Source organism: Apaloderma vittatum, unplaced genomic scaffold, assembly GCF_000703405.1.
Source record: "Apaloderma vittatum isolate BGI_N311 unplaced genomic scaffold, ASM70340v1 scaffold18924, whole genome shotgun sequence".
NCBI classification, from domain to species: Eukaryota; Metazoa; Chordata; class Aves; order Trogoniformes; family Trogonidae; genus Apaloderma; species Apaloderma vittatum.
Window position 1 is genome coordinate 92,698 of NW_009714686.1, and position 24,703 is coordinate 117,400.

General features: G+C 37.7%; 1 protein-coding gene across 1 annotated transcript in view; it reads left to right on the top strand.

Annotated features, from left to right (window-relative positions):
• ROBO2 (roundabout, axon guidance receptor, homolog 2 (Drosophila)) overlaps nt 1-24,703 on the top strand; it is a gene marked incomplete at its 3' end in the record, with an annotated part of 112,091 nt that overhangs the window by 74,177 nt on the left and 13,211 nt on the right. The window contains exons 13-17 of the mRNA XM_009868869.1: nt 158-279; nt 6,827-7,058; nt 12,736-12,860; nt 15,582-15,753; nt 21,389-21,571. Of these exons, the coding sequence (XP_009867171.1) occupies nt 158-279; nt 6,827-7,058; nt 12,736-12,860; nt 15,582-15,753; nt 21,389-21,571 (834 nt within the window). The remainder of the gene's footprint in view (nt 1-157; nt 280-6,826; nt 7,059-12,735; nt 12,861-15,581; nt 15,754-21,388; nt 21,572-24,703) is intronic.

The window sequence follows — 24,703 nt, forward strand, 5'->3', positions numbered from 1 at the left end:
GATATACTTTGCAAGACCTTAGTACTGTATTGTTTTAAGAACATTACTATAAAGAGTGTTTAAATCATGTTTTTAAGCTAATCAGTAATTCTTACTAATGCCATTTATAACTCTTCTCACTAACATATGGTTTTCATGCCTGTGCTTGACCTGGCAGACATCAGCCCACCAGCACAAGGTGTGGATCACAGGCAAGTCCAGAAAGAACTGGGAGATGTCATTGTACGACTACATAATCCTGTTGTGCTGACACCCACGACAGTTCAAGTCACCTGGACGGTAAGGCTTTTGTTACTTACTATTACCTTAGTAGTACTTTAATTTTGCCTATTTATCCCTGCAGTTTTTTACTGCCATGAAAAGCTCTCGTCTTGACCCCAGTGTGAGTGCTCTGATAAACTATCCTTATACAGGCATATATATGTGGTAATGAAATGCACTTTTTATTCTCTCTTTCAAGTCAAGCAGGTTCAGAATCTTCAGTGTTCACCTCCTTCTCCTAGCATGGCAAGCACTGTGAGCTAGCTGTCTGACTAGAAAAATATAAAAATGAATATACTTGACACCATAATCTACAGGATAATTGATCTGTGGACTCATTACTCTGCATGTCAAAAAATAATCAAAGTTAAATATCAACATGAAATTACTGTATGAAAAAGAACTTTCTATTTCAAGGCATAGGGGACCTCTGACAATACCCTATTATTTGGTGACCGTAGAATGCAAAAATGTCTTTCTTATAGGGCACTTGTTGTGAAGTCAGAAGCATGTGGTCCCAATGACTGATCCACTGCATAGCATTTGGTTTTCTAGCATAAGCGTTACCCACAATCAGTGGATATCCTTTCGTTATAATAGACCAGAATCTTTTTGGCATTTCTATTTGAGGGATCAAACTACTGAGTAGAAATATCTGATATAGTGTTTGGCTTTCATAATGCTATATTTCCCTTCTTGGTGCTTGAAGGAGAGGATTTGTAACTCTAGAAGGAAGAGGAGAGAAGTTGTGCTGCACTGCACGTCACTGAAACAGTTGTATTATATAGGATAAGTCCTGCTAAAGGGAAATTCACAATACTCGGGGTTTTTCTTTTACATGTAATATTGCTAAGAGGTTAATGAGTGCGGGGGATTATACAACAGGAGATAAGAAGTATGATGCTAGATTGTGTATTATAAGGATTACTGTTGGTTTTGCACAACTGAGCCATATTTACAGGGGCTTATGCACCGTCCTTGTTCTGACAGATTTCAGTGGTCAGGGGGGCAGATTAGAATAGAGGAACCCATAAATTTGTCTTTCTTAGAAGATTATTTAGAAAATGTGTCATTGCATTTTGCCGGTGATATTGTCAACACACAGCCTGTCTTTCTGAAAATGCTCAGTTACATAACTCCAGGACAGGCTGACTAACCTGGGTAACAAACTTTTATGCCCAAGCACATATTTGCCCAAGCAGATGGGTCAGTAGTACAGAAGCTTTGGAAGTAGCAGCCAGTAATTGTAAACCTGGATCACATCCATGTAATGTTCTTTCAAGTCTTTTCTTGGATGTGACAGCTATCAGAAATACAATTTCATAGGCTCACCCTTGCCTTTGCATATATAAAAAGAGGAAGCCCCGATATACATAGAAAACAGTGGTATGCAATATGACCAATGTCATTATATTATAATGATATATATATGTATCTATGTGTGTGTGTATCTGCCTATCTGTCTATCTATCTATCTATTGATCAATCTTTCTATTTACCTATCTATTTAACTGAACAACTTACGAACTGAACAAGTAATGAGCGAAGAAAATATGGTAAGGTTAGGGATGCTTGGATAGCAGCTTATTGGGAAAATCCCTCACAGCAGTGACCCTATGCCACCTGACAAGCATACAGGCCTCTGTAGAGACATTTTGGAATTGCCCAAGGGAAGAAAGACACACAAAAAAGATCTCTGGAACAGCTAATTAGAAACTTTCAGCAACCAGAACAAAAGCAATTAGTTAACGATAGTCTCTAGGAAAAAAAGACACTCTATCCAGAGAATAAAGTTCACACTATTAATATAAAATGGTTAGATAGTGTAGCTATCATATAAAAGGACAGAAGTGCCATGAGAGTTGTAAGACCCTTAGTGCTGACTTTCTGCAATTCAAAAATTGAATACCAAGGAATGTCCTTGATTACTGAGTTTCTGACATCTTGACTCACAGCAAATTACCATTAGTTTCCCCCTTCTTTCTGAGTTTGTTTTGATTTTCCTTGTTCTTTTGTTTTTTAATTTGGAGTTTCGATTTTCAGAAATGGTTCTCTGCCACGGAGTTGCAATTTTAAGATATACACATGCGTACACACACATTTTGTCTGCTATAAAAGAAGGGCAGGCTTACAAAGTCAGTGTTAAAAAAGAATAGAGATGTCAGGAGTTAGGTTTTCACTGCCACTTAAATTTATTCCTCTTGTGCGTAAGTACTAAAGTGTAGCAGTAATTATCTGGTCACATACAGGATCTCTTCTTCATGGAGCTTTTCAACATTTCTTTATCTTCTTTATTCACTGTGTGTGCCAGGTCTTATTAAATTCATACCATTGAAACCTATCATTGAATTAAAAAATCATTAGTTTGTCTCACATGCTTGCTTATCTGTCACGCTCTCAACCATAACATTTGAGTGCTTCACAAATAATACTGACTTTAACATCACAATGATAAAAATGTGTCATTATCCTGACTTTACACATACAGAGGTGAGGTGCAGAGATATTTATTGCTGATGAGACTTAGGGAATCAGATATGCCCACTATTATCAAATGGCTAATTTTAAACCTTGGGCCTGATTTATTTTTACTTTTATCAGAACGTTTTGTATTGCACCATTTGTATTGCATCATTTGGTGTACTTCAAGCACTTTTTAGCTGACCTCAACTATAGTTCAGCACTTTGAACCTCACTGGGCATTAAATAGAGAGTTTCATTAGTGGCCAAATGTGAAAAGTTTCCTAGCATTTTAAAGGGTCCCTGTGGTGCAAGCAGGAATAAAAGTCAATTCTTCAGTACAGCAAAAGAGTAGTTGCTTTGAAATCCTGACTGCCTTCTAGGAGGCTACCGGCCTGAAGGGTAATTTATTTACCTCCACCTTTTAATTTGACATTGATTTTAAATGAATGTACTTCACTGGGACCTTCAAGGGTCAAGTCCTTTAGACAGTATTCCAGTGTATCATCACCTTTTGTCTTGTTCCTGTAGAACAGATACATATTAGTGCTCTGTGAATTTCTGCACAAGGTATTCTGCCCAGAGAACTGGTGTATGTGTTGATATGGGAGGAGGATATTCTTTATGATATTTTCCGGTAGAAATTTGCATTCTACAGAGCTTATTGCAAAATATCTTTAGGGTGCAGGTTAGCAGGTTTGCCTGAAAGGAGTTTATATTTGCAGCATAAGCGGCATTATGAGTTTCCTGCCACCTTTTCAACCATCTAATAGCCTAACCAAATGATCTGATAAGCTATCAGGCCCATCTCGTGTTCAGATGTGATATGTTCAGGTTTGAACATGCAGGGAAAATGAGTTTCCTCTTCTGCAGAAATGGAGAGCTGTTGTCAGTTTTGTGAATACCTCCTGCACTACGTATTTATTGTGAAAGAAGATGAGAAGGAACATGAAGGAGCAATTATGCTGGTAGGTTGCCCTAAAGTATAAGGTCAGTGCTTAGCAGAACCTACCTAGTAATTGCTCTCTTCTATCTTTTAAAGGAGCCATCTGCATTTTCTGCCATCTGTTTTTTGAAGGAGAAAGTGTAGCTTTAGATCCGCAACTGTTGCAGCTCTTTCGAGTGGATGTCGCTGCTGCTTGTACAAATTCAAGAGAGTTAAGAGTGTCACAGGAAGATTAGAAATATTCTCTGATCCCAGTATTCAGCGCAGAGTTCCTGCAATCTGTGTACTAAGGCTAACTACCCTGTATGAGGAAGTGGCAACCGTTTACAAAAAAAGAGAAAGGGGAGCACGTAGAAATGATTGCATTTTGTCATCAGATCATGGTGCCTGTTTCTGCGACTCTGCCTACATGTGTATGTGTACCAAACCTATAGAGCTGCTGGATGCTTAGCACAGCTGAATGCAGTTCTTTAATGCTAAGCATATTTTTAGTGGCCTGCTGTTGGCGTGACACATAATCCACATATAACAAATGAAGGGAACAGTGAAGTCACAGGCATTTTATTATATGTAAGACTGTGTGTGCATGTATATATATACATATACATGTATATGTGTATACATAAATATGCATGTACACACATAAATGTGTGTGTATGTATATGTGAAATATACCTCTCCGATACCTCAGAATTCTCTCTGGTTAATCCAAGAGTAATTTTTTACTCATCAGAAAACCCCAAACAAAACAAAAAATCCACCTTTCTCAGTAAGTGAAGTGCTTTCTGAGTAGTTTCCTAACATTTTGAGCATATAAAAGACCCTGTTCTTCAGACTAGCTTTCAGTGGACATGGGAGACAGCTTTGTGTCCTTTCCTTGATACTGAGTGCACTGTGTGTTTATAGATAGCATTTAAAAAGCCATAGTGGTTTTTTTGTATTAGTACCCTCTCAGACAACGGAATCACTGTTAGTAACCTGAAATTTAAGCGGATCATTCAGCCCTGTTGTAATCAAACTTCTAACTAAAAGCTCTATGAAACTTGTGTGAGCCCCAAATCAACCTAGTTTACAGCACCCACATACACGAGAACGTTGTTGTAGTACTGTGTTCTGTTTTCATACTCTTTGTATTGTTTAGTCTTTTAGGTTAGGAGCTTAGAAGTCTAGCAAGAAAAGAAGTGTGTGGATAATTTGTGTATTACATATATGTAAGTAGATAAGAAAGTGTAATTAGTATACTGTAGATGTGCTATAGGAGTCTGGTTCTCCTCAGTGAATTGGTGGGTGCATCTGTGTTTCTGCCATGCAGTACTGAACAATTTCCATACCATTTTGTGGCAACACACTGTTACTGTTAAGCCTGGTCAATTCTGAATTTTCAGATGTTCTCCACTAGGCAGCAGTCAGTAGAGCTTAAAAACATAGCAAAGGTAAAATGGAAAGTTTAAAGAAATTATGTCATCTTTCAGCGTAGCTTCTAACTCAGAAGTTAGGCAGCAATCAAACACAGTGTTTGATTATTAAACATCATAGCCTTATATTGTAATTTAGGTCGAGAACCTGTATTACAAAGTGCATGAAAGTGTTATTCATTCTGAATTTTACAGTAAACATGAGGGTCACAAAGTCTTTATGTGCGTAAAACATTTAGTTAATCAAAGTCAAACAAGGATAAAAACAATTTACTCTGATTTACAGACTCCCTTCATCTGGAAACAGCTGCTTAATGTTCTTCTTAAAAACACAGCTTGATTCTTTTGGTATTAACAAGCTATTATTGTGAGTTATATCCTCTTTCAGTGCATAAATTCACTTAAAGTGAACGCAAAGAAGTTTATAAAATGCAGGCTTAATGTTGTTGTAACATATGTTGCAAGGTTTTTAACAGTGACAGTTTTGATGAAAGACATTTCTGCTTTGCTCTCATAAATAAAGCTTTCTTCTTGCTTGCCCTGCTTTTTTATGTCTAAGAATCTGTGTCCCCTCTGAATGCCTCAATAAACTGTAACAAGATTATAGGAGAAGTGTAACAGAGTCTGGTTTGTGTTTTCAGCCTTAAATTCATTTATTCTTAAGAGAAATCAGACAAATGTATCTCTAAGTCTGAGCTAGCAAATTATCAAGAACAGAGAAGAAATCCTACTTGTTGAATTTTAGTTATAACCCAGAGATTTACTAAATAGCTAGTTGTGTAGTTTTGTTATTTGTGCTGTACTTTCTTTGATGCCTACAGAAGGAGCTCGGTTTGGTTTCATTTTATCCATCCAGTTGTTTTGACTGTCTTTTCAGGCAGAATTCAACGTAACATCATAACAGCTTGACTCATTGTTTTGTGCCTTTTTTCCCCTCAGGAGAAAAAATGCTTGCAACCTCTCGAAGATAAACTTCATTTTAAGTTTTTCTTTCAAATAAAAATCCTATATATAGCTATGTTAGGTTGTTGAGCTTCTTTGTATGGTCCAATCTTGAATTGTGCTTGCTTAGAAACAGAAAATATAAACCTAAACCACCATTCTGTGTCCGTCTGATGGCCTGGGAGCACCACAAGCCCAGGATGCAAAGAAACTGCTTAAACTGAACACAAGAAACACCACACGTCATTGGAAGTTGCTTTCTCTGCATCCGTCTTATGTTTATTTTACTGTTGTGAGCATCTCATGAAAAAATGAACTGTGAGCCAAGTAATGGACTAACTGAAAGCATGTAGGGTATCTTCAAAGACTTGTCCTTTTCTGAGAAGAATTTGTTTTTCTTTTCTTCTCATATTTCAGTACATCAGTAGCCAAGATGTGCTTAATAAGTTTACATGCAGTAAGCTTTAGGCCAAAGTTCTCTTTTCATGATGTGTTGCAGAGATGGGGCTTTGTTTTAAGATTTAAGGTGGTATTTGTCATGATATATAGAGCTGGAGAAAATAAAATAAGAAGAAATGTTCTATAACAAGTAATGTGAGAAAAATGTTCATTATAGACAATTAGTCAAGAGTGACTTACAAGAAGGTAGTTTGATTTTTAAATTCAGCATCTGAAACAACTGTTAGTTTTCCTCTTTTTTTAAATGAGGACAAAAGTATTCTGGGCAAATGTTTTGTTTTCTTTTTATACGGTTTTGAAACTTCAATATGTGCATTAACGTATTATTTAATGGCATTTCTAGGTTGACCGCCAATCCCAGTTTATTCAGGGCTACCGCGTAATGTATCGCCAGACATCTGGTCTGCCTTCTCCAGCTGTATGGCAGAATTTGGAGGTCAAAGTCCCAACTGAACGCAGTGCTGTACTCGTCAGCTTGAAAAAGGGCGTTACTTATGAAATTAAGGTTCGCCCTTACTTCAATGAATTCCAAGGAATGGACAGTGAATCAAAGTCTGCTCGCACCACAGAGGAAGGTTAGTAATATGGTCAGAAAAGCAACAGGCAACTAACACTGGAGGTAAAATCAAGAGTAACTGTTTTGGTTATTGTGTGTATGCATATCTTCAGCTCTACTTCTGTTTGTTAAATACAAGTTTGGCATTAGAATTCAATCTAATATTCAGTTTGGGGCTGTAAGTATTCCAAGAGAAAGCACCAGGTCAGTCCTATATTCTTCTGCATCCTTCTAATGTTCCAGTGGCTTTGGGCCTTTGAAAAAACGTGCACTGCAGCTGTATAGCCAGTGTTGCTGCAATAAAAGACTTTAGTCTGCACTTTGAAGATAAAACTAATAAATGAAACCTTTTGCAAATGAGTGTTTGGTATTAAGCACATCTTTCTGAATGGGTAATAATGTAGATGAACACTTTGGTTGGGAAATGGGGACTAATGAAGGACAGATATTTAACTAGGCTGAAGGAACTCCAGTCTCAAGGGCATGCCACTTTAATGTTTCTGTTAGCACGCTGCCCATGAAACTGCCCTAGTTTGTCCTTCAGAGGATTTCCTTAAGTACCTTTCAAGCCTCTGTGAGACATGCAAGATGCAGAAATAGTAAACAGTTTACACTACTGAAATGCACAAGCATTCATATCTGTAGCATTTAGTGTGGTATATAGTTTTACCAAAACATAGGCACTCAGGGACAGCTATATAATTGAAAAGTAAAGGGAGAAAGGCAAGGTGTAAGTAATTTTTATCTTTTTCTCTTAGAAATGTACAAAACCTCTGTCTTTCTACATATCTAATGCAATCTTTGCCTGGAGAATCTCTCCTGTAAAAGTAGAAGGATGATCAGAACAATGAGGGTTCTCTGTTACACTGATTTCTTTCAAAGCAAGGGAAATAAATACTGGTGAAGTTGCAAAATGCTGATATGGCCCTGATGGATTAATGAGTCCACTCTTTCCTTCCTGTTCAGGATGGATCTTAATCATTCTCAGTAGTCTCCTGAGGTTTAATTTAGTGCCCATTGCCAAGTACTTTTTAATTCAGGAACAGACTCGCTTATTACTTACTTTTCTCTTTGATTTGTTATGATTATTGATTATTGGCCAACAATAGCAAGACAGTGAATTTCATCATCCATAAAGTACGAATGGCAACCAAGTTATCTTTTGGATAAGTCAGTGACCTGCGACATGTAGAAAAGCATGTAGGAATATATTTTTCAAGTCCAATTTAGAATTTGGGACTTTTTCATTCTCATTTCTTTGCTGACTGTAAAGCATAGATCAGTCAGTAAAGAATATCTTTGTAGCAGTCTGAACAAAGCTTGTTTGGTTTGGTTTTCTTTTGTGTTGTTGTTTTTTTTTTTAAAAAAAAAAGATTGAGAAAACATCTTTCTAGAGGTGAAATTGCTTTTCTAGAGTTGAAATGTTGGATTTTGTCCCCTCACTAGCAGAATTTCTTCTTGTCCAATTTCAATTGATTTTTGCTGTTTATTTAGTTAATCTTAGTGTCTCTTGCTGAAGGTATATTAAGAACTACTGAAAAAGAGAGATTTTATACCATCTGTCTATTTCTATAAAATACTTGAGGAATGACATTTTCTTTTCTAAACCTTAGCTCCTAGCAGAGCCTGACAGGTAATTTCCTACTTTAAAGGCCACTTTGTTCTTGTGGAATAACTTTCCACATAGTGAAGATTTAAAAAACTTTTCCTGCCTACAGATATGTATAACTTGCAGCCTAGGATCCACTTTGTAGATTAATATAATCTTCAAGGAGTCTGTTTACAAATATCACTCTCAAAAAAACCATCAGCCTATAACATGTAGTATTATCACCAGACAAATATCAGCCCCTGTAAATAATTCTTCCTCCTTCTTGGGTGATAAAGTTAAGTGCTTCCATGAGAAAATTCAGACATTCAGTAGACGCCATTCTACAGATATTGTTAAATCCTCACATTATCTTTGTAATTATATTGGTGTTCATATATTTCAAAAATAGCGTCAACTAAATGTTTAATGACAGTGGTTTTCTTCTCTTCCAATGAGGAAAGTTGTAAGTCTATTTAAAGGTATCCCACTTGCTGTGTCACCTGTGATTCCATTTAAAAAATGAAGTTTTTTAGACTTGACTTTTTAAAAATGTCAGCTATAGTATTTTTAGAAAATAATTTGGAAGAGTGATATGCACATTTGAAGTTTTTTGGGACATCAAAGGAAATAGCACTGGTAAAGGTGAAGTACAACCAAAAAGTAGTGGCAGCTTTCTGCTGGATTGAATTTTACATGCAGTGTTACTTCTGAGGCCTATCTCCAAAAATCAATTTTGCTGCAGTTAGACTTTTCCTCTAGATCAGACATTTGTCACAATTCAGTATCCATCCATCTACTGCCTCTTTGGCCTTGTGAAGGTAACAAATAGAATTCTATTTGGCTGCATCTGGGAAGGATGAGCAGCGATTTGGGTTCTTTCATATCTGTAAGAAGAAGCTGAGCACTGGAATAATTGACCTGTCAAGAAGCAGGCAAGGTGTTCTCCACAAGCCAGCAGCAAGGGAAATGAGAAAACGGTTTTAAAAATGTTATTTTTCAATGTGGTCTATTTAATAACTGCAGCCATGTCAGACGGGTGGTTTAATTTATGTCATGGTGCCAGCTTACAGAGTGATACTATCAGAGAGAGGAAGTAGAACCGATATGTACATGTAGGTGTATAGACATACGAAAAGGAGCTAAATATTTTATAATTTTCACTATTTCTTTCACACTTGCTCTAAAGATAGATGATTTTCTCTTTTCAATTACATCTACTGTTTTAAGTCGCTTTTAGAATAACTTTGTGGGTAGTATTTGTTGCATATTGTTTGTTGCTACAAAAATATGACAGTTGGTAATGGAAGTCTTCTTAGTTTTTATCAGCTGCTGTCTGTCAATTCCTTCTTGCCTTAGTGCAACCCTTAAAATGGTTCTTTCAGCTGTATTCGTCAACTTCAATTTTAATTTTGCCTCAAGCTTACCATATATCCTCCAAAAAACCCAACACACCCTGGTAGAATATTAACCAGAATATTCATGCAGTTTGAATGCAAGGACAAATTAATACAGTATGTTCTTCTTTAAATGTTAGAGCTTAGTATTCATTTTACTCTTATTCTCCTCTCTCTCAATCTATGTTTTCAAGTATGTGTATATGACAAATTATATTTCTGAATGCCCTTTGTGTCTGAGGATGAAAGTAAATACATTTCAGCAAACCAAAAAAACCAAAAAAGTGTTATACAGTGTTAAGCTTTACCATTTTTATTCTTATTGTTTTCATATAAAATGTTACTCTAATTCACACATGCATTTATTCATGGTCTTGTTGTTATTGAATAACTTGGAGATTTTTAAAATGCTAATTTTTTTACTGTGTAGCAAATTATTTCACTTGCCATAAAATGCACAGTGCAGCTATTAACTTCACCAATTTTATGCTTTGCACGATTGCAAGGAGTAGCCAAAGGCCACCTTTCCATGCTTCACTTGAGCTGGCTAAGTTTCAAGTTGTCCACAGTATGGCTTCATTTCTTCCCTCCAGTACAATGTTCCTCTGCGTCATTCGAGGTCACAAGGACCCTCCCAAGAATTACTGGCTTTGCAGCTGAACCAGCATCTGAAAATTTAGTCAACACAATGTGCAGCCTCACAGGACAGTGTCATTTTTCCTCCAAGAATTTTTTTCTGATACAATCTTGTATGATCCCTCTGATACACTAGTTGTAAGTTGTGTGGTTCCTGCAGCAGGCTACCTCAGCCCTTCACGGTTATCAGGGTTAGGATTTGGGCACTCAGCTCCTTGAGCCTGTGGCAGGTCAATTGCTGAAGAGCTTCAGAAATGGGAACATAGCCAGTCTCAAAAATGCCACAGGGAACAATAAGGAAGTCTTAATTGACTTGGGAGACTTGGAAACTCCTGACATTGGTGGCTTTGTTTAGTTATGTTAAATTTGTAATACAAAGATGCCAGTGGCTCTTTGCTTTTCCAAGAGGCATGGTTCAAGGGTGTTCGTGCAGTCAGGAATACCTTACAGAGATAAAACCAGAGTCCTGTTGCCACAGAGCTTAGCAGTGGAGTCCTCTCTAGATAGGAATACTCTAGACCAAGGGACTGGAGTCAGGGAGCTGTGACACATGATGTGACGTGCCCAAAAGCAGAGGGCTATCTGAATTTAGAATTGGGACAGAGGGAGTAATAAATATTTTGTATTGCAGTGCAAGGTCCACTATAAGTCTTCAAAATCAGCTTCCATATTTCATATTAAATATTTTAAGATCACAGTAAGGCTGTATCAAATCCATGGACGAAAAATTCCATAAGGAGTTATTAAACGCAAAGACATTGCCCTGGAACAGAAAATCTCTAAGCCAAAGGCTTCTGTGAATTGGAAAATTCTCCTGGAGAGGTATCGCTATATGATCGCTTTATTAGTTTGCACTTACCTAGCCTCTTTCTGTTAGTTTTGTTGAAGACTGGCTAGATGGACCAGGAAAAATGCACTAGGTGGATCCTAGGACCAGTTCACTGCACTTATTATTAATAATTTTTTCCCCCTAGGTCCTATACCTTAATATAATACGCTCAGCTGTGGTGACTTAGCTTGCCACTGCAGTAGAGTTTCAACACTTGCCTAGAAGGAAGAGGGAAGGGGGGGCTGCAAGAAGTTTTAAGTGTCTGAGGAGGAACATGAGCCACAGAACTCTGCCGTGGCAGCCATAGCTGTGGTGGGAGAGCCGCCGCATCAAGATGCAGCAGAGGCTTACAGAGGGGACTGTTCTGTAGTGGAGCTGCTGCACCGCTTCCCAAACAACATGTCCTGAGCCAACAAAAGCACCCTGCTGCTGGTGTAGCTGCAAGTGGGGCTTTGCCAACACAGCCCTGATCATTAACAGCTATGATTTATTTTTTTTTCCCTCACTTCTAGCCAGCTTAGCAAGGCTGGCAAGCAATTGTCTTGCAGATATGGCCTTGACATGTGGTGACCAGCCAAACAGCTGTGAATGGTTGAACTGAAAAGAACTCTAAAGAAAAATTAATTTGCCTAGGGTAAAGAGGACATGAGTATATATCTGACCTAACTTAGCACCTCCCCTGTTTGCTTGTATTTGAAGTAAAGCCCTGAACGTTTTAATCCTTTTCCATCTATGAGTTGCAAGGTCTTATATTTAAACCTGTAAGGTAATGTCTTCCTAGAGAACAAATAAGAAACAAAAACAGATCTTTAAATATCTGCTGCTTACATTATTATTAGACCATGTGGAGAAAGAAGAATCAAAATGCTTTTGAGGCCAGGTGAAACAGCCTCACATTATGACTTAGTTGATATATCCATAGCTATCCATGCATATTATGAGAAACAAATGCAAGTATGAGAATAATTCCAATGCAAACTTAAGAAGTGCTAAATATAAATAAATGAGGACTGAGTTATATTGATTCTTCATTGCTACAAATTCCACATTGTCATTCAGTGCTATGCTTCTCGTCATGAAGACATTTTTCAAAATTGTCAGTGCCTAACAAAATGTGCATACCTAGGCCTGCAGGGAGTGTGAGTTTTGCATACTGTCGGCTTGCTCTTACACTGTTCCAGCAAAATTCGTGCTCTAGCAAATGGATTAATGTCTTGCTTCTGTTTGTTCCCTGTCCTTGGTGTAGCTCCAAGTGCCCCTCCTCAGTCTGTTACTGTCCTGACAGTTGGAAACCACAACAGCACAAGCATCAGCATCTCCTGGGATCCTCCTCCTCCAGATCACCAAAATGGAGTCATCCAGGAGTATAAGGTAGAGATGATGTCTAATGGGAGGGTTGTATGTTTAACAGCCTACTTGAATTACAGAACAGTAGTGCTGTTTATGGATCTAGATTCTGACAGCACTTCCTGCTGCGCTTATAATTGTATGAAGAAAGAAGGCTAACTGCTTATGGATTTTCTTAAATTGTTTTAAAGCAGTACTGTTACTTTAAAAGCAAAAATACCATGACCCGGAATGGAAGAGAGCTGTAATTGCCAACTAATTTACAGTGCTTCTCTTTGTTGCTTTTCCCTGTTGTGGAATGAGAAGAAGGTTTTTTTTCAATGTTAAGGGTTTCTGCACTCTCAAGATAGACAGTGAAGTTCCCATCTTAGAATGCCTTCAGTCTGGCAGAGAAGCTGGCAGGAAAGATACCTCTTCTTTGCCCTGCAAAAATACTAATCCTAACACTTCAAGGTCAAAGTCAAGGACTCCGGCTCTGGGAGAATACAAGACTTCTTCTGAGAACTATCTCTGTCAGGATTCACAACTTAAAGTGCTAAGTTGTTTACTCTAAGGAACAAGTTGAACATTGCTATATCCAGAGTTTGTTATACAACAGTTGCCTGCATTGGTTGTATTTTCTCTTTCTTTGTTGCTGTGACAGTTCAAAGTATCTGCTCTTCATATATGATAGAAAAAAATAATAAATTTTGTTGTAGTCTAGAATTCCCCACTAAGCTCTCTTTTGCACAAGTATATTTTCACAGCACGGAGAAAATGCAGTGTGTTACTGAGACTGGAGGACTGTGGAGAAAGTGATAGGGCAAGGTTCAGCATTGTTACAGGCTTGAAACCATGGAACACCCTGTTAGATAACTTTACTGTGCAAATTTTTTAATTTAAATGGTGCAGGTCAGCTTTCCTGACAGTCGCACAAAGGGTGGAAGTGGTGGATGGAGTTTATTTCGCAGAAAAAGATGTAAATTTTTCCCCTGATGTATCTTGAGGGAAAACAGCATCAGGAAGGGAGAAAGGGCTTGACTTTCATATCAACTACTGGTTCAACCCCTTCCAGCTTATCACTTGGTTAGAGAGATGCAGTAAGCACTTACAATATTTGTGTTTAGCATAGCACTTATTTTGTTTTGCTCTTTGTCACTATCAGGATTTATTAATCCCAGTATTTTATTGATCTCATTTTCATATCAATTAATAATTAGCTTTTGGCTTAATTAATCTTGATACTGACTCCAGTATAAATCAATATTAACCATCAAGGACTTATAGGCAAATAAGTAAAGCGCACTCCTAAACCACTAAATATGTAGATAGGAAACAAAGTGGGCTGATGGTTAATAAAAGCCACGTTCCAGGTGAATGCTCAGACCTCTAGGCTGTTTATAAAAATGATTGGAATCACTACTTATTACATCCCTTCTGTGTTAGATTAATTGGCTGCCTGATGAGTGAACTGGCTACTGTGAATGTAGTGCAGAGAGTCTAATACTTCCTTGAGTACAAAATGATCACTGAGGTTTCACAGTACATTATCTATCAAGTTGAATGTAGATCTGTTGATTCCACTTCAAGAATAAGAATGTCCATAAATTAATTTATGAGTTAAATGCATTTAATTAGGGGCATCTCATAGCTGCTGTAACCTAGGACCAGAACAGAAAAGGAGTGGAAAAATGAATGCAATAGTTTCTCACCCTAATGCATTCAGGCCTGCAGATATGGTCTACTCAAGCTTAGGAGAACAAGTGTTTCTTTTGCCTTCTAAATCTTCCTCAGTGTTTCACAACAAAAAGATACGGTGTGATAAAACACTGAGAAGGGTCAAAAATGAGGATAAAGTGAGCATTGCTTTTGCTTAGACACGTCAGTTGGTTGCCCACAGTGGTTCCACCAACAGTGCTTTCTTCTGCTATTATGTAGCGTACATGTGATATCTTTATCCATTGATTTTCTTGAGCAGTAGTAAATGCTTTCTTTAATAATACAGAAGCAATATATTCAGATAACATTAATGCAAATAATCTCTAAAAGGTCTTAGTTTTGAAACTTTTTGGGAAAAGCCAGTGGAAAAATCCAAAGGCAGTTGTCTGAAATCATAGACCATTTTCATCACAAAATGCCAGTTGAGATTATAGAGCGTTCCTTCTATTTAATTAGGGAGTAAGAGAGTCAAGAACTGATATCTGAATTCCTGAACAATGTAGGCAATCACAAAAGCAGTAGTAAAAAGTGAGTTTGTACTTATTCCATTTCAGATATTTTCAGCGTCCCTGTTGTGCAGTGAAAGGAAGTTGAAAAGAATTTTTTCTTCTTTAGTGCATTAAGAAGTGTTTAAACCTTTGCTTGTATTATTTGGTGTCTTTTTGTTATTCAGCTGGTAATTTTTAGGTAAGGTTTGGTGGTACTAAACAAGATTTCAATGAATGTTTAATGCCTCTTTTCTCTTGGGTGATTCTGATCTGTGCCTTTAAGTAGTGTAACCACAGAGTTTGCACTCCATGGAGAGCCATAGTCCTGAGAGGTATTTGCAAGCAGCCTTTGCAACTGGTTTGGTAATTCATGATATGCTAATCAGGTATAGCTTGCTGAGCTAAACACTTCCAACTCCAGCTACTCCTGGACAGTAACACTGTTAAGAAGTCCAGAATAAGTGATTGTCATGCAATACATTGATATGTCATATCTATGCACAATTGTTTGTGAGTATGAAGAATTTCATATTTTTTAACACATCAACTTTTGTCCCAGATCTGGTGCCTAGGTAATGAGACTCGATTTCATATCAACAAAACAGTAGATGCAGCCATTCGGTCTGTAGTAATAGGTGGCCTATATCCAGGTATTCAGTACCGCGTGGAAGTTGCTGCAAGCACCAGTGCAGGTGTGGGAGTAAAAAGTGAGCCACAACCCATAATAATTGGTAAGTGATTGTCTGTTTTGTTGTTTTGTTTTGCCTGTTTTGACTTTCAGATATGTTTTCATAAACCACTTCTGGAAGCATAAAAATCCGTGGAGCAAAAGACAAGATTTGAATAGAGCTAGCTAGTTAGCTGGCATTGTGTCTTCTCTTTGTGTGGAGTTCTTGCAACCAATGGAGGGAAATGTGTTCCCAAGACATATGAGAAAATGCAAGTTGTCTAGTGAAACTGATTTATATTTTTTTAAAAATGAATTTACCACTTTTGCAGGTTGATGGATTTATGGAACTAACAGCTCAAGCTCCCTTTTCCTCCTGTTCAGATGACTGTAATATTGCTTTATTGTACCATTGATGCCTAAGGCACTGTTTACAGTTGATTTTCTGAACAATTGTCAGTGTTTCTCAGATATCCCAGACTTCCTTTGTCAAAGAATAAGTGACCTATAGTCCAAGTAGGGAGCAAAAGTAGTATTACCATCCTTGCCTTTGACTGATTCTTAGTGGCAGTTTCTATGCTGAATTAATTTCCTGATGTGAGGGAAACACAGATCCTGTTTCTCCTGAAATTCTTCTCAAGTATAAAATATAAAGGTGTGAACAATGTGGGAAGGGTAAGAATAGGAGAAGTAACCATATTTAGCAAAACCTAATTGAGTTGTGTAAAGCAGCACCTCTTCCGACTGTGTAGTATGGAGTTTTGTTGCTTTTATCTGTGTGACCTTTAGAAAAAGCTGTCCCCTAAGCATTGCTTTAATGTTTAATGATATTCAGGTTCTCTGTGCATCAAAAAGAACATTGGAGTGTGTCAGCTTTGAGTATGTTGTCACTGGAGAGGAAAATATGAGTGGAGGTGAAGGAAGCATTGGTTTTAGAACAAGTGAGCCACAGAAACACCAACAATGTGTAAATAACTGATGTTTTGAGACTAGTATGTCACTGCATTTACTTTTCACAGGACTTTGTTTTCTCATTTCACTAGGGAATCCATCTAGCCAGGCACTAAACATACTGAGTTTGCTCCAGCAAAACACTTCAGTGTGTTGCATTTTACATACGTGAGTAGCCTTCTGTCACTTAACGTGTTGTGTGTTAAACTTGCACCAAAGTGATTTGCTGGATGATTCCCAGAATACTCAGCCGTGCATCTGGGTACAGCCTTTCATCCTGACATTTTCCTTGCTAAAAAATGACTAGTATAATCAAGAATTAAATGTGGAGAGCTGTGTACTGTTGCATGAAGGAGGCAGGGGATGTTAGAATGCAAAGTACAAAAGAAAGAAGAAAGTTATTTGGCATTTGAAAACTTAATTTTCCATCATTAAACTTACAGTGATATTTACTTGTTCCTTAAAGGATCCCAGAATATCTGCTTCAACAAGTTTGTCAGGTGGCATCTCTGCACATTCAAGAGTTTGTTGCATAAAAATTAAAGGAATGTGTTTTCTGGTTGAGTTTTGTTTCTGTTCTCACTTCTGTTTTCCCTTTTGGGAGCTCAAAGCTGGATGTGTTTTTTACTTGTATGGTCTATATCTCTCTTTTCTTTAGGTCCCATTTTTCTGTTGATTATGAACTGCTGGCAGTTATTTCTCAGACTAAAAATTTGCTTGATCAAGATAACAGTGTTTAAGTGATACCATTTCTGCAAAAATTGAGTTGGTGCCACTTGATGTTTAACTGACAATCAGGAACGTAAAATAAGAAACTGAATTTTAAAAGTAAATTTTAAAAAACAAAAAATGAGCTAATGAATGAACCTCAAAACATCATAATGAATGGGAAAACATTATTAATTGTATTTTAATGGTGTCCTGTATAGTCTGATGCTTAGCTTGCAAACAGAGTGAACTGCAGAAACGCTGAGTTACGGAGAGAGCAGGTCAGTGATGCAGAAAAGTTAGGCCGTGTTCCTAAACAGTACGACTTTCATTGTCCTGAAATGCAAAGGCCAGTGTATAAAATACAGACTATTGTACTTAAATATAGGATATGTTCTTCTAAGAACTTTTTTACTGCAAATAACTGATTTTTGTGGTGGATAATCAATTACTGACTGCCCAGACTATTTCTACATAACAATCCAGAAAGTAAATCCAGGAGAATATGGAACAGTACCAAGTATGTTATTTCTTTAGTTAGAAATTGTGTCACTGTGAGAGGAATCATGTGCCCATACATCAGGCAGAATGTTTAAAAATTTTATGGAAGACTCAAAGAGAATCAAGAATAAAAATTTTATGATCACTATTGATATGCTAAAAAATTTTACCTGGAGAACTATAAAAAAAAAATCAGAGATAACAGCAATGTTGGTAAATGATATAGCTATTATTTCTCTTCGTCTGTTGGCCTGTTCACTCTTACATTCCATCATTGGCATAACAATATGAGGAACAGCTGCAAACTTTCACAGTAATAGGTACAATTGAATCTGATGTGTCTAATTAATTTTTGGTCCGACAAATTAGTTTTGTTCTTCATTACTCTCCAATGGGAGGAAGACATTATATTTCATTATGGTTTTGTCTTCAGAACAATGGAGCGTTACAGGTCACACACTTCCCTTGTCTATGTTCCAATTAGTTGAACTGACAGCATTGTTACAGAAACACCTGCAGTATATGAAATAGTACACTGGCACCTTGGATGGCATATTTATTACTTCTGCCTAAATATTATATAAAGAAAGACAAAATTAATGCTCTTTGTTTCCCCAGACCTCAATTATTATATTAATTTTATCAAACATCAGTGGGTAACATTCATCTTTATCCATTTATTTTTCAGTCATCAAATTCACAAAGCATATGTTATTTTGACATTTAAATGAGTTATTTTGCAGTTGTAATTGCTAGGCACGGAAGGGTAAGAGCAAACAGACAGACGGCAAACTTTAGAAGGTAATTTGAAGACATATTGCACCTTCCCCTAGAAGAGGAAAGTGTAACTTCCACTGACAGCCCTTCCCAGGCTCTCTGCACTTTGCTCTCACATCCTCCATTCTCAGAAGACTATTGTCTGAATTTAGAGACAAAATGGGATCTTCAGGTTTTCAGAGGCTTTGTAGGAAGCAGTTGTTCCTTTCTTGGGTCTGGGGGTGTCCAAAGCCAGTAAAGAGCTTTCCTGCGCCAGTGAAGAGCTTTCCTGCCCGCTCTTCTCCATGGCAGTGCCTCTGAAGCATCGAAGGCATTGCCTGTTTCCTCACCATCCTGCTGCTTTTACCTCTCCTCCAAAGGGCAGAGAAATTAACAGAAAGTTAATGACAATTAGAACAACATCAACTCTCATGCTGATTTCTACTAGAAAATCAATTTTGTGCCTGGAAGAGCATGCCGCAGAGTGCCTCTTTCTATTAGTTTTACTCTCAGCACTTCCTCTTTAAGCAATGTGGTGCACCTATGGATACGTTCCATGGACAGAAAGAAAGGGGAAAAATCCACTAAAGGAGCCACTGTTGCCTCCCTTCGTTTCCTTATTACAAGTGCTCACTGTACATCACGTGCTGCATCAAATCTGGGAAACTTTGGGCATTTAACAAGACAAAATAAGAAAGTAAGGGGAAGGACAGCTGCAGCCATCAGGCCCTGACATCAGAAAAGCTTACTAGTTTGGCAGGTTTAGACTGATACACGACACCAGTACTAGTGTACTGCCTATTGATACATTAGGAGGTGTAGTCTGCCAGCATCTTTCTGTGGGTCCTATTTTGTTTGCTTGAAGCCTGTTTTGTTTCTTGCACAGAACTACTGAGAGCAAGCCAAGCTCTAGCACAGTTTCACCAGTCTGCTTTGCGAAAGCAGGCGGTCACCATTACTAAATATTGACATGGTGCTGAAAGAGAGAAAGCTTTAATAAAATCACCGAGACGATCAACAGGGTGATAGTGATGTGAAGCGGTGCATCGTGTTTCTTTCCGAGTAACTCAGTGTGGCTCTGAGCACAAGCTCAGCACCTGAAGCTGCGTCTTGGCTGGGGCGAGGGAGAGGCTGGCTCAGCCCCACGGGTGCTCCGGGAGGGATCCTCATTCACAGCTTGACTGGTGCAAGCTCCGAGTCTCCTGCAAAGAGGTGTCGGTGGAAATAAAATTGGAAGTGTCAGACTTCTGATGTTTGCTTTAGCTTGCTTCAGGCTGAAGCCAGTGTGTTGACGCAGGGGCTGTTGTGTTCTCTAAAGTGAGTGGTAACTTCAGCCGTTGATGAATTATAGAGGAAGAATATGTACACTTTCAAAGCAAGGCATAATGCTACAACACTTTTAATAATTTCCTCTGAATGACCATTTTGGTGTTTTACTGCCATATTCTACTACCTTTGTGTGCAATAGACTCTCGTAATCGAGAATCATAGTATTTGCATCTTTTGTGTCTCAGCAGAGTAGCTCCTTTTGCAGCTCTTCAGCATGCATGCAGGCATCTGATAATATTGCATAAACATTTCAAGGACTGATCTATAGAAATGCTTTTACTGGAAATGATGGATAATTCTTTCACCAGTTTCAATACTGCAGATGTGGGCAGTTTATATCAAATGCGCGTACAATCTATATTCATATATTTTTGCAGAAAAATATGTTCCGCATTTCCTAATTTTAAAACTAACTGGTTTTGACAAGGGAAGGTTTGAAGTAGAAAAGTGCTGGCCCTAGAACTATATGCTTTAGCATTCCCTGAAGTTCCATTCGCATTTCTTATAAGTATTTGTTTTCAAGCCGTACACCAAGCTTTTACTCTTTGAAAAGTTCTGGTTTAGAGAAAGGGGGGGAGAGGGAAACAATGGGAGCACCTACTGAAATTTACTGTTTTCTAATGTAAAATACAGTTTAAGATCCTATATAGGGATTTTTGATGCACATCACTTTACGTGATATCCCATGTCAGAATTACTTCTTGCAGGCTGATGTTAAGAATTTTTCATGTCTATTCTAAATGAAGAAAATATCATCTGTTGCTGTGATTGTTTAGAGCTTAGAGTTAGCTATGCAATGTCCTGCTTTGTGTCCAAGCTGGTGTACTTGGCATTTGTGTGTACTTGGCATTTGTGTGGATTATTTCCCCATGAAACAATTGCTGAAAAATACCCCAGCTGAAAATACATATATTTTATTTTTTAAGTTTGGGAACTCTAGCAGTGGCAAAAACCAATGAGCTAAGTAAGAATTTTTGACTTGTTGACAATGAGAGAAGGAACTGTCTTTTGATATTGTAGTGTATTTTGAATTTGGATTTCTCATTTCGAAATGAGAAATGCAATGTATTTATTGATTGCATGATTTATTTTTTATTGGTTTCCCATGATCCATTTTCTCATTATTGAATTCTGCCTATAATTATGTAAAAACAAACAAAAAAACATGTATATTGTTAAAAAAAGGCTTTGGATTGCCATCTGTTAGGTTGTTTGTGAGGGTGCTGTAGAGCTATCTTTTCAAATATAAGTTTGCAAAATTGCAATGCACTATTGATTTACTTTCTAGAAACATTGTTTTTCAGGTGTCCGTTGGTACACATTAAAGCTCACCTACTGTGGATAATTCTTTTGAGGTGCATTACCGGTGTTTTTTCAATTATCCTTTGCAGTACTTGTTTCTTGTTTGTATCTCAGCGTTGACGATAAATTTCTGTTGTGTTTCTTTTGTGCAGGAGGTCGAAACGAAGTTGTCATAACTGAAAATAACAACAGCATAACTGAGCAAATCACTGATGTCGTCAAACAGCCTGCCTTTATAGCCGGCATCGGTGGTGCATGCTGGGTAATTCTGATGGGTTTCAGCATCTGGCTTTACTGGCGCAGGAAGAAGAGGAAGGGGCTCAGCAATTATGCTGGTAAGAACGGTAACTATTTATTACCATCTCATCAGGTTCTAAGAGGAAGAGAATAGATGCTGTTAAACCTACATAAAAACCATGTTGAACTTACAGCAAAGGTGACCTGGGTTAATTTTGTATGCTTGTTTTAAATGTATGCTGTGAAAATGCTGGTGTATGAGAAGCTTTAAATGCATTGCTCGGTACCACATTTCATCATTATCATAAGGCAGTCTTTATTTTTGCATCTCCAGCACATCTAGCATTTAAAAAGTACAAAAAGGTTTAACCGCACCTCTTGCTTCTTGCTCAGAAGGCCCTCTGTTAGTGGTTTGGCTCCATTTATTTGCTCAGGTGCTCAAGTGACCCTCAAAGGGAAGTTTAGCAAGAGTATTTGGTCGCTGTCTTTTTCATTCCCATGCATTTCCATGTCTCTGAAGCCATGTGCATGGGAAATGAATGTATCTATAGTGGGAGGAGAGAATGATTAGACAGAGAAAGTGTGGTCAAAATTTACCTATGACAGAATCCAGAAAAGGTTTTGCCTTGGAGGTAGAACACCTTGCAGTGCTCTCACAGTGTGATCCCACTTGCACCAAATGTGTCACTCCAGTTACAAATTAGCTGTTGAAAACTACATTAGGGGGAATAAATACATTTTCCAAATGAAAATATTTTCTTTCTCCTTCAACTTTTTTGTTATGTATATTAGTGTGTACTTCAGGATTTTTATGGATTTTTAAGAAATCAGGTGAATAATCATGAAACTGGGTCACTCTGAAGCCTAATTTAACACACAAAAAAGCTGTTCTTTAAAGATTTGTGTGGGTTCTTTTGTAGTGCTTATTAACATTTAAAAAGAGAAAACATTTCCTTTTTGAACAAGATTTGCATAGTGTATTTAATGTTGACATTCTATCACAGTGAGTTTACACTAATACTCTTCTATTTACAAGTTATCACATGTGAACCTGAGGACACAGGTTCCCTAAGTGGCTGAGTATCTCTAACAACTTGCCAAAAACCAGTGTTCATTCCCTGCTTGCAGCCAAACAGTCCTATGCCTCCTCACCTTGGCATTATCCATCATCAGAGTCCTCAACATCCTGACTGAGATCACTAAACCAGAAAGAAACCTGCTTTAGCAGGGTAGTGGACTTAATGTTCTCTAGAGGTCCTTTCCAACACCAACAATTCTGTGATTCTGTGAAATGGTTCTACGTTGTTTTTCAATCCTTCCTTCTGGATTAGTTTTCCACTGGCTTAGTGAAACAAGGCAGCCCAAGAAGTCAGACAAGCAGTGGAAGCAGAGGGAGGAGAGACCCTTTCAGTGGCTCTTGATCTGACTTGACTTCTGTGGAACCTCATGTTGTGTCTCCACATGGCCTGTGTCATTCGTAGGCTATGCTTTTTACTGAGGTGTTTTTTTCTTCCCTTTAAGAGCAATGACTTCTACTCTGTGGAAGGTGGGGTGGTGTTAATTGAGAAACTAATATATATCACACATATCTACACGTGTTTATATGAAATATACATCTAGATACCGAAATTTCTCACATTAAGAGACAGCTGTACTGTTATTCCTCTTAGAAAACAGTCCTGTACATAAACTTTGGATACAAGATAACACCGCTCTTCTTTCTTTTTTTTCCAAGCAGAATTATTAGTCGTATATGTGAGTTGGCATGTGGTGATGGGAGGGGATTGAAAGCAATCCTATATACCTTAAAATGCATAGCTGTAAATAATTATAATAGTCATTAGAAACAGATCTCCTGCAATTCATTCCTTCTCATGATGTTTGCTGCATCTAAGTGTGATGTGAATGTTGCATCATGACGTAGAATTCCCATTATCAGAGTTATGACATAGTGTATGCTTTCAGCAAGAAAAGTTCATAACAGATCATGCTTCAAACTTCATCCTGTTGTTTACAATCTGGAGAACAGCATGTCCAGACAGAAGCTCTTAAAATGTGACTGTCAAAATTTGCTGCTCATCTTCCCAACCATCATTTCTCATTGGCTGCTGGCTGATTAGTGCTTTAAGCTCAGCTGTTATGTCCTGCTTATAGTGTTCAAATACAACTGAGTAAATTCCAGAGGAAACTCGTGCCCTGTAATTAGTGCTTATTATCAGGGTGTGTAACTCACAATGTGTTTGCTTTCTTGTTTTGCAGTTCAGTCCTTCACCTTCACCCCTGCAGGTACTGTCCATTAGTCTGTCTCTTACCTCACCAGCACATCACTGCAAACATTAGCTAAGTGTTTATGAGGATGTGAGATATGCAGAGTTAAAACCAAATACAGGGAGAAAAACTTCTGCTGCCTATCTGTGATAAAAATGTAGTATTCATTCTCCTAGTGATTCCAGAGGAACATAAAATCTACCGCCATTATTTCTCTGTTACTATAATTCTGCATGCTTCCTACTCATGTAACTCCTCAAAATAATGCAATTTTGAAAGTGATTTGCAGGACAGATTTACTTGAACTAGCTTAACTTAAACAAGCATTGGTCATACATAATTGAATTTTTCTTTTAAAGCTCAAAAATGTATATCAAACATTTTTGAAAATCTAACTGGATAAATGGAACTTTAGCTGTTACTTGTATATATGTTAACCTTACTGTGAGATGTTCAGATCTTCAAGCAATCCAGTGCTTAACTTATGCACACGTTGCCTTTACAGTATTTTTGAAACTGAAACATTTGCTTTTTTTCCACCTCCCCAGTTCAAAGCTGAGATCCTAGTTTTCATACCTTTAACAGAGGTGGCATACGGTAGACCATTATCGTAAGCGTGATTAAAGATATGTGAAGAATAAACAAAGTGTGGCTGAAACAGCAGGTTGCAAACAGCTTAGTCAACATATGGATAGCCAGGAAAAATTGAGTATGCAATTAATAGTAATAATTAATGCAAATAGTTAGCTTCTGCTTTCGTACCTAGGCTTGAGATTCAAAAACTCAAAAATAATAATATCTCAGTCTTAGAGTCTAAAATGCTGGTAAATCTCAGCATTTTCCAGTGGAAGTCTGTCAAGCTTGTTGCGTGTAGCTTGGCCCCTCAGTTGGACTTACCAAAGCTGTCTCTTCTTCTGTCCCATCTGCCATCCGTGGGATAGAGGCAGCCTTCCTACTGCACT